Raw genomic sequence first — 11536 nt, forward strand, 5'->3', positions numbered from 1 at the left:
TTTGTGTAGTTGCATGAACTGCCGGGTTTTTAATATTCCATTTCTGATAAGCTTCGTACATTTTATTATATTTCATATTTTTGCCTTCGTACATTAGGTTGCATTTTATGTACCACCGTACTAGCGGTTTACTGGATTTTCGTGAATTTCAGATAAAGCTTTTGATTGCACTGCCTATACATAATGCTTTCTAGGGAGCCACTGCTATTTTTCAAGTGAACTGACGGAAAATAGTCTCTTAAGCAGTCAATAAAAGCCAAGGGATTTTTCTTATATTTTTAAGTGGGAATATTTGCGTATGTGTACACGAGTATGGTATTTATGGAGGGATTTGAATTCGGTCCACCCCGCTATCCGTACAAACGATTTTACTGTCGATCGCTTCCAAACTACTGTCTTCTAACATGCTTTGCAGATCATATAGAAACTCGTGAAAAAGCGACCATCAGGGAGCAAGTTTACTTTCGGATCATATGTGTGTTGATTGCATTTCACTCCCTTCAAATACAAGAACATCATTACACTTATTGCAATCCAACAATCGTCTTGTTTCTTGATATTAGTCTTGTCTTCGATCCGGTGCGCAAGAACTGTACTCTAGAATTTTCTTCTGTGGAGTGATGTACCTGCAAAGTTTGTTTACATCTTGTTTAATGAATGTCACTTTAGATATGACTCAATAGTACCTAGTGGCAGTCATGTGGAGCAGCGACTCATTAATTAAGGTGCTTGATTCCCAAGCACCATGCCACAAGTTCGAACCTTGCTCCATCTACTTTGGTTTTGGAATCTGGTTGTCTACACCAAAGTAGATGAGACAGAGTTCGAACGTGGATAATTGCTAAAGGTCGAGCGTTCCTAACACTGGACCACCTATCCACGAAACCTGTTTTATTCTAACATGGGTCTCCTCAGGATTGAGATCCTCAACCTCACCTTCAGGTCTGTGGGCTAACACTTAAGTTTTAAATCAATGAGATACATTTCATATTACGCCCTGTATGTAGCAACGTAGTCATATACATACTGTGATGTTTTAGACATTTCGGCTGTACGATCTACTATCACTTGTAATCATTTCAGATATGTGTGAAGTTGTCATTTGGCTATCGTACGGAACTTCAGAGTAGTAAATAAATCAGTATAAACGCTTACTTTTTTCATATCTATACCATTATTATTTCTACGTTATGATTATTTCTTTCCGAATTTTAAATGTATGTTTAGTTTTTCCTCCAAAAATTCTGGTATCGAAGAAACTTTCCTTTTTCTTTTTTTTTAGAAAATTGAGGAATTTCTTTCACTTATTCAAAACTCTCAAAATTCTCCTGAATATCATCAGCTAGCTTTTAATATTTTAGCTGCACGCAAGTTTTCTGTCCCACAGGCTATGGAGCTGTATCATAATTATCAAGTATATTTCGTGCTCTTATAGTACTCACCTGATTATTGTAGACATTTTTGGCCAGTGAACAGATTACTCGTGTTGATCCCTTCGAAGAGGATGTCAGACGTGAACTATTGTCAGGGAAATTCGTCATTCTCGTAATTATAATTTAAATTTACTAATTTTTTTCCTAAATAGAATGATAATGACATACCTGGTGTTCGTGTGGCACAGTTTTTTGTCAGATTACATCGAAAATCAGGAAATCATCGGGCTTTGTTGCATAGTATCATCTTTCAGCTAGATGCTGCATTGAGAAGGTGAATTAACTTAATTTTTACAACATACGAGTTAAATGCACACATATATAAACCATATCCATAGGTGTATTAAACATCCACCTCGGGGAATAGTACTGATTTCTTAATTTAAGGTTGTCGGTTTATCAGCTTGTTAATTTAAACGGTATATCTTACTAATTTGAAAGTGAATTTTATAATTTTAAGAATCTTTATAGTGGCTAATGATACATCATGTTAACGTAAGAATTCTCAAATAATCGATCTTAGGAAGTGATCATATAATTTTTAGTGTTTCATCACAGTAAAAGTAACGTTTTTTCTCATAGACGATGTATTTCTTTATGTGTAAAATTATGAATTTATTAAGTAGAGTAGCGTTAATAATAAGCTTTACTGGTCATCATTATGTCATGAATATGTAAATGATCAATGATTTCTTGTGGCCCATACAGTAGAGGTTAGTTTTCTTCAAGTATACAGTAGTTTTCTATTAATTGACTACCGGAGTCAAAAGAGATCTGTTTGTTAACTTATTTCAACTACGATAATGTGATATTGTAGCGTGAAACGTAATGTGGAGATTTTTGGAACAACCCCTTTTAATTTACTCTTTAAAAAAAGACTATTATCTGAAATGATCACCATTCACGAGGATAATATCATCACTCCCAATCTTTAGTAAGACCAAATTCCTATCATATTTCAATTCTCTGCAATGGTACAGTTTTTTAGTGGTTTGTCTATACAGTCAATCTTCTTCAAGAAATAGGCGTTCTAGCTAATCTATACTTAACTAAACGCAGGAAAATTTCATTGTACATGCCAGTTTATACGCCTTGTAGTTTTCCTCATCTATCATATCCTCAAGATGTTTGCCTCACGTATAAAGATCACATGCATATGAAAATTTTCGTTTGTTTTTGAAGTATTCATGTAAAGTATGATTTGTTTCGTCCGAAAAATGCAGTTGACGTCTTACTATATCTGTTCCATAACTTTATCAGAAATCCGAACACTTACAACATTGAAATTATCAAACTTAGTCATTGAGGGGAATATAAAAGGAAGTCAAGATAATGAAGATAATTGTCTTCTACTAACTTAACTATGGTCAAGTCTACATTAAGCAAAAAGAAATATGATACAGTTGATTTTCCTCGTGTGAAGTTTTTGATATTTTGTATTTGTAAGCCAAGTTATATGGGTGTGCAATTTGGAATTGTGATGGATATTTTCGTTGTTATGTTTATCAAACAAATTTCATAATAATTTAAATGATATCCTATGTTTACTGTAGTTCTTCTTTTGTTATACTAACAGACGCAAATGCAAAGCGATCTAATTGATAAATTGTTATTGTAATACTTTCGTTGGTTGTAGTTTCAAATTCCACTTATGATTTTTAGTTACAATAAATTTAAGTTATAAATATTCTTATTCCCAACTACTTGGTTAGTATTCGAATAATAACCTCGATCGTTGGTTGGAAACTTTAAGTGACATGGCTCAGAATCGTTCACATTAGCGCATATGCATTCACTCTTTATCCTATTCTCTGCTTCGGTTTGGGCACCCGGGAAGTATCCTAGCCCTCACATAAATCGAATGATTTATGTGGCGCATATCTGTTTGCTGCATCCTTGTGCCAATATTTATGTGTTTAAATAGATAAATAAGTAAATAATTTATACTATTCTCGATTTTTAATCTCAGTATCCCTTCATACATACCTTTTCATTCTTTTCTTTTGGGGAGATCATATTCTTAACGCTTAGTCTTTCTCGCTATGATTGGCACAACAATTATTTCATCTTTTCTATCAATCTTGTCAATTCCATTTTGTCGTGCCAATGTAGTATGGTAACGATCCGATGTATATTTTTACTATGCTCTACGTTGTTTATAACTAATTAACTGACCCTTAATTTTAGTTTTTTGAAAGCTTTATGTACAACAATTTCATTGTCACTAAACAACATTTGCTTTTGTCTTTGGTGTGTGTAGAGAAACAGCTGCTAGAAATGGTCTTGTATTCATTTTTGATATGACCGATTCAAAATATTCCAATTTCGATTATACATTTTCATGCAAGTTATTCAAGATGTTACGAGTGAGTTTTCTTTTGTTTGTCAAGAATAGTTTCATTAGTTAATTAGTATGTCTTTTTCATTGCGTCATATGTGTGTACACACAGCCTGTTTTCATCATACTTATTCTTTTTTTACATGCAAAATGATTTCAGTTTATACTTAATATAAACTATTGTATATGTTAGTCTCAAGATTATGTTCTGTTAAGATGTCTGTAATTGGTGACAAACTGATAAGCAAAAAGATATTTAGTGCCTTCGAAGACTTATTTATGAACCTATTAAATTATCCCTGTACACGTGTGAGTTGAAGCTAGCACTAAAGACAGTTTAAATATGTGTTTCGTATCACCCGAAATTACTCATCCTTTTATGTTTTTCTGGATTTTTTATTCTCACTACTTACTATGTTTTTTCTCTAACATTTTCACGTAAACCATGCAAGATAGATTGTTTTCGAAGTACAAACTATTTTTCTTGATTCTGAGATAGCTCTTCGATTATTTAGGGGTTTGTAATACCAACCGGCTGCCGAAACCGAAGTATTCTGATGAAACAATGTACATAGTTTCATGTACTTTGTTGACATACCTCTCAATGACAAACATTTTACTATGTTTTGAGAACTGTCGAAGTATGAATTCTTCATCTATAAATTCCTGTCTAGGTTTGAAACCAGCCTAGTTTTTATAGGTTTGCTTTCTCTGGGCTTTACGTAAGCTTTGGATTATTATGGAAATTAATATTTGGTTTCTGTATTAATCAACCTGATTCTTTTGTAGTTATCACAAAATTTATATTTTACTTCATAAATTGTTATGACCTGCGATTAAGATTAGTTTTATGGGATTATGTCCACCTCTCAGGCTTTCCCTAGTTTCTCGGTCAATCTTACTGATAAGAAAGTACCGTCACGCTTCTGAAATAAACTCTGATATCCTAGTCCTCTCACCTATTGAAAGTTGGTTGTAACCTCCTCGAGTGCTGTAAGAGTTGGAGGCAAGTTTTTAATCACATGCTTACGCTGTTACTGGGTAGTGGACAACTGTAGAATAGCTGGAGGCAGTTGTAGTTTCTACACCCATCGTCTTGGTGCCTTTTTTAACAGTGAATCTCTGTTCTCTCCAATGACTGCCCGTTAAGCTTTCTTTTGAAAGTTTTAACAACCGTTTAGTACTGCTTATCATCACTGCCTTCTCTCTCTTGCTTTCATTGCGTGTTACTACTTAGTCTTATTGTGCAGACTTTTCGTTAGACTGAAGTTGATCTATTTAATTTGTGGTGAATTCGGGTTGGTAGCTTTGTCATATTCTCATTTCATGGAAAAAATGCAGCTGCTGAATTTGTAGAAGACTGAATGATGAACGCTGAGAGATAGTTTGTTTTAGCTTTGATCGTTAAGCGTTTAATTGTTCGTTCAAATTATCTTTAAGATCTATGGTCATTAACTTGATAGAAATCCACAATTAGTGATACTTACACTGTTTGACAGTGAAACATCATCTTATGCCACATTTTTCTGTACGGTAGATCAATGTTACGACTTTGAGTACTTTTTTAAGACTGCGCTTCATTCGCCATATTTTCAGTCATCTTCGAGTTTAAAAAAGGCAACCTACAAAACATTGTTCGACTTACAGAATATTCTGGTTAAAAACGTATTAATACCAATTTTACTCTTTATTCGTTTATTGCTACGACAGTCACCAGTTGATGACCAGTAAATTTCAATGGATTTTGAACTCATTAGTCTGAATCGGGTACTGTGATTGTTTCACTTGAAGACTAAGATTTTAAAGAACCACTTTTTTGTAATTAATTTGTTGGAACTACAAATGGATGACTGCGTAAATCCGTTTAATATATACTTTCGTCAGTATGGGGTTTCGAAGATTGTTGAATTTAATTGAAATCATGAACCGATTTAATTTGGACCACCATTGAAAAAATGGAAGGATTAGATGACCATTTATTCCTATTGTGGGACTCATCAACACTGCACATCCACAACCTTCCTCTTGGGAGTCGAAGCCAGGACCCTCAGTCTCATTTGCGAATGCCTAACCTCTAGACCACTGAGCCTGTAACCGACGGTGTTAATGTACAAAGTTAACCAATCCACGATATTGCGCGACCATCTTTCATTCTTGTCAATGGGTAACTACCTCACACCCGACACGGTTCAACCTCATTGGTCACGGCTTCTCACTGGAACGACCGTTCAGTGTTTCCAGGTTTCCAAATGGCGGTACAACTTAGATCAGTTCATGATTCCAGTGTAATATTTATCTGTTTATCAAATTATTTGTTTTACAGGCCTTTATCCGAATAACCTAAAGGAGGTTGGCTTGAAGATATGTCTTATCTATTTAGACTGGATGTTTGCAATTGAAATTTACTACTTTATTAACTTTATTAACTCTTTGCTTTTATTATGTTTTTCTATATAAAGTCCTCCTATCCTGTACGTCTCCGGCGTGTACTAATCCTAACTGCTCCTCTCTGGTTTCGTGCTCCTTTCTTATTAATGCGAGTATTTATTCGTGAATTATTTCAAGATTGTGTATATGTACTTCGTCCTTCACCGGGAACCAAATTAGAAGCACTTAGCCATCCTGATCCCATTATTTTAAAACGTGATCATTATGCTTGGCTTCAAACTGCTCTGTTAAGGACTGGATGGTTATTGACTGAAGCAGAACAGGTGTGTCTTGTGTTCTTATCTCTACGTTATAACACTGTGTATTATATAATAGAATTTTATATTACTTTTTAAAACTATTCGATAAAAAGCTGAATTTTCGTCTTCACACGTAAAGTGATGTATTGTAAGTAATAGTATGATCAATGAACAGGCTTAAATTATCTATCTAGTCAAATTTAGTTCGATTTAATAGATAAAAACTTGTCTGTCCTGAATACATGTAAATTATGTAGAGCCTAATTATCAGTATGGCGTTTTGTGAGGGTTGTAGAATTTTGATAGTCTTTAAATCACGAACTGATCGTAGCTAGACCTCCATTAAGAGTCGAGATGCTCTGGAAATTTACTTCATCCTAGTTTAGGACTCAGTGCCCATCCACAACTCTGCGACCGGGAATGGAACCTAAGATGCTCGGTCTTATTCCCAAACTCTTAGCTGGCCTTCGACGGTGCTTATGTCTAACTTCAATCTAGTCGCGATATTGTGTGACCATCCAAAGCCTAATTGATTGATTAGTCTGCATGCAAAAGTATCTGTGAGTGTCTCATCCACTTAACTTGTTACACACCATTCAGTATCTGTCCAAATGAATGAAGACTAAATTAAGATAGATATATAGTTCTTATTTTTAAACACTGATATCTATTATATATGGGTTTCTATTCGAACAGTAACCAGTCTCTAAGACTACTCTCGATTCTTTGATGCTATCATTCTGCAGCACTTTTGCCGTCTTTTTGATCTCAGCACTGAATTTACTGAGCAAGCATATCAAATGTTCAAAACTTTTGAAGTCAAAAAAGTGCATAATCTCATTACTATCAGATGAAAATATAAATAAGCTTGGTATCGATACAATCTATTAGCTACATGTGATTATTGTTAATGTTATTGAGGTTGCAAAGCGAAATGTTTATTTATTTCATGTTAGTATGTAAGGAGTGGTAGTTTAGTGGTTATGGTGTTAGGCTTTCAGCTACTAAGTCTCAGGTTTGAGCTCCATCCCACCTACTTCGGTTCTGTCAACAGAGAAGTATCATTAACCCCTAAATTTATTGTATGGTTCATGCTCAAGTACTCAGTAAATGAATTCACTTAATTTAACATCATTTGTAATCTTTTTTTTACAGGCCGCACTTCCTATTGGTCATCGTAATCAAACAGTTGGTGCATTTTTTGGTCCACCCCCAGAATCTACCGGGTCATTATCGGATTCTAGTGATTCTGAGTTTCGTGAAGATGATGATTCTTTTTCCACTAATCAACTAGATGATGCTGCTGTCGATGATGATTTAATTAGTGTTGGTGATTTAGATCCATTTTCTTTGACTAGTTCATATTCCGGTGAAGCTGAAAGTTCAGATTTAGAAGAATGTACATCGGATGTAATAATGAAAACATTCTCATCATCTAATTCAGAAAAAATGAATGATAGTGTTAGTTTTTATAGATACTACATAATTTTATTTGATTCATAACTCATTATCAATAAGTCAATCATGACACAACATGTTATATGACCTGATAAAAATGTATATGTTACCTTAAGTATATGTTGATGAATTTAGCTTTAAGTCGTAGACGTGACGGCTGGTTAATTCACATCGGTTGTTCAGACTAAAGTAGGTGAAACGGGGCTTTTTAATACGACTTATTTCCTTATTACAAACACGTTTCTATATCAAGTGGTTGTAGTTAACAGAAAATACTGATTGGTCTAAGTTTCATGCTCATCAGTATAGGATACCTGCAATATTGTAGAGATCGATGTTCGGTATGGGACTCAGACCCTCATCTCCCAGCTTCACTGTCCGAGATGTTAACGTTAACCTATTCGGACGATAAGTAATCTGTAGGACTCCAATATTTACAATTAATTTATCATTGAGTAGTGATCATTGTCATATTTGTCTAATCATTTAGTATTGATCAAGTTACTATGTAACCATTGGTTAATTGACCGGACATTGTGTACACTATTTTGAGGTGTTAATTAGTTGGAAGTAGTGGGATATTAATCCTATTTGACCTGTGTCTTATACTAGTTGGCACCTGTCGTTAAGGTGTACCTAGACTTTTAAGGAAACTGATGCTCCCTGTGGGAGAGATAGAATTTGACCGGGACTAAAAGACTAGACAAACATGACAAATTTATTCACTACTCAATGACCAATCAGTTTTACATAATATATACTCAGCTTTGAGGCCTAGTGATACATATGGAATAGTAGAGAAAAGGAGAAGACTAGGAAATGTACTAGTGAATTTTGTCTGCAGAAAACACAATAACACCAGCACTGATAACTGTAATAATAATAATAATGGCAAGTGTCTGGTAACTGAAGCAATTTAAACAACCATAACCGATTTTATCTAACCAACCAATCAATCACCCCTGCAAGATAGGTAAAACTGTGAATGTGACAGTATATATATATATATATGCTGTTCAATTTCGTTCTAGAACAAGTTTCCACTGCATACTCCTCTTATCTGTAAATATTTGTTTATACACAGTTGCTCGCTGCTGTGTATATACACACTAATATGTGTTTGTCTGTTTGTATGTGCGTGCATGAAAAAGAGTTTGATTGATTAGACAATATTCTTTTTGGACAAAGCTTTAAAAAATCGATTAATAAAATTATTTCACTAATTCAGTCAGAATTTTAAGTTTGTTGAGGACTGTGATATCAACTGTTGAACCACTAGATTATACACAGTACAAAGGACAGGCACTACGTTACAGTCTAGAACTCACCAGCAATGCGAATATACGACCTCACCCACTAGATCAAACCCAGGAACTTCATGTTTCAAATCCAGTACGATAACTTAAAAACACTACGTTACAGGGAGATTAACTTTCTAACTTCGGTCATCCAATCATATTGTTTAAGTTACAGACTAACCTTGGTCAGATAATGATTGGAAATAACTAAGCACCAGACAGTTGTTTTATCCTAGCATTAGGTTCAGCAGTTCACATCCACAATCTCATGGGGGATCGAACCCAGGACCAATTCAGGCTTCTCAATGAGTTTTTAACTTTTAGACTATTGAGTCCTCATTCAAGGGTTTATATTTCTGACTTCATTCATTTCACGATATTGCGCAACCATCTTCCATTGGCATTGATCGGTAAATTGCATTACACTCAACATTATCGTTTTCTCACTAAAACTGCGAATCACCTATCAAGATTATTTATTAGTGAACACATGATTATTTTGAATGTAAAGGGGTTCTTAAGGTTGTTGACCTTTCATAGTTTACATCACGAACCGACCTTAGTTAAATAACCATAATTACTGGTTTTAAATAGTTATCCAACTGAAAGCTTTCCGTGATTTAAATTACAAAATTTAAACATCTCGACAAATCTCCTACTATCAAAACTAACTTGAAATTAATTATGGTATATGTACATTATAGCATATGTTATAGCATATGCTATGTTATCAAAAAGAGAAAGCGAGTGTAAACGGAATTTAATTGATGCGTATAATTAACAATCAAATAATTTTTAACCTTTATGCTTTCACGACACATTTTTTGTTAACAATTATGAAATCATAAAATTTTGTGGAATTCCTTAATGAAAAATGATATCTTTTCCTCTCAATTGATTTGTATTCCAGAATTTCAATCCAAATTCCGTTTCAAATTACTCGGAAGCATGTTCATATGATCATAAACGTCAAACATTATCGAATTCAGAACATGGTGGGACGCCTACTCCTCCGACAGTTGCTAAACGCCCACAACTGTCAAATACTGCGAATTTGAACTATTCCACTCTCATATCTGATCATACAAATAGTCGTTCTTCAAATGCAATCACCTCAGGGAACCATGTTATGGGTTTTAATGAAGACGTATCATTGGTACGTATTGACCCTGTAACTCCTACTGCTGATAATTCTATCAACTCACCTTTAATATCCGAAGCTTTTGATACCAAACAAACTGGTTTTAATTATGGGAATTCTCATGCACTTAACTCATCTTGTTCATCCAATACATCTTTCTTCTCGACTGGTTCTACTGGTGTACATTCTACAAAATGCAGTCCAATCAGTGATAAACTCTTAAACCAGTTAATAACATCAGGTTTACCGAAAACAACTGAATTCGAAAGACGTGGAATGTCAAAAGTTATCCATGAAGTTTCAGGTTTAACAACTTCTAAGGATCATGACTTACCTCTTGCAGATGCTGAAATTTCAGATTCTATTTGTTTAGCTCCCGTCCAAAATAAAGTTGCACCTCTTGCTCAAGATGAAATAGGAGATCGAACTATTTGTAATAATAAAAATCCAGTTCATATGTTGCCAAGAGTTCCAGGTAAATCAATTTTGTATTGTCATTTATCTTACCTTTTATCACTTATATTTTGCTTTTGGTTAAATTCATTTCATATACCTTCTCCAAGGTTTTTAATTCATTATACAAATCATTTAACTGAGAAGCCCATCATGGACTAGCTATAAGAAAAGATTTCGTATTTGTTGTGAACTCCAAGTTAGTAGACCACATTTTTCAGGTATAATTATTGTGTAACACAGTTCAATGACTATAGTAGTAAAGCTTCAACTGTTAATTTTACGAGTATCAGAAGAGATATACGTGTATAAACGGACCCTGGTTCTCTAAAGGCGTGACATTGTATTAAAAATAGATCTGATGGAGAATATTTGTTACCCAGGTTGAGGAATTTGGTATGTTTTATTCCTTTGGCTTAATAGTTTAGTCGTGATGTTTTCATTGATTTTGTAACCAAGATCGTGGGCTGTCAGAATTTCTTCACAATTAACTAGCAACTTGTTTCAGGTAAAAAAAACTATCTTATTTTATGTATAAAGTCAGTTAAAGCTTCATAAATAAACCACCTAGCTCAGAAAATAAAATACCTACAGAATACATACGTTTATGTAGACGGATATCTCACATCGATGAGAGATAGACAAGGATAAAAATATACAACCGCTTCTCCATACTGATATGGTTCATAGACTTTTCATGAAAACCCGTAAATGCGTTATGTACCATT

The 11536-nt window shown here is 34.2% G+C and overlaps 1 protein-coding gene across 1 annotated transcript in view; it reads left to right on the plus strand.

Moving 5' to 3' along the window:
• Positions 1-11536, plus strand: part of MS3_00004953 (uncharacterized protein) — a 39997-nt gene that overhangs the window by 849 nt on the left and 27612 nt on the right. Inside the window, exons 2-8 of the mRNA XM_051212948.1 lie at positions 1283-1414; positions 1456-1545; positions 1586-1707; positions 3694-3799; positions 6231-6482; positions 7614-7919; positions 10125-10830. Of these exons, the coding sequence (XP_051068876.1) occupies positions 1283-1414; positions 1456-1545; positions 1586-1707; positions 3694-3799; positions 6231-6482; positions 7614-7919; positions 10125-10830 (1714 nt within the window). The remainder of the gene's footprint in view (positions 1-1282; positions 1415-1455; positions 1546-1585; positions 1708-3693; positions 3800-6230; positions 6483-7613; positions 7920-10124; positions 10831-11536) is intronic.

The sequence above is a fragment of the Schistosoma haematobium genome, chromosome 3 (assembly GCF_000699445.3).
Source record: "Schistosoma haematobium chromosome 3, whole genome shotgun sequence".
Taxonomy (NCBI): domain Eukaryota; kingdom Metazoa; phylum Platyhelminthes; class Trematoda; order Strigeidida; family Schistosomatidae; genus Schistosoma; species Schistosoma haematobium.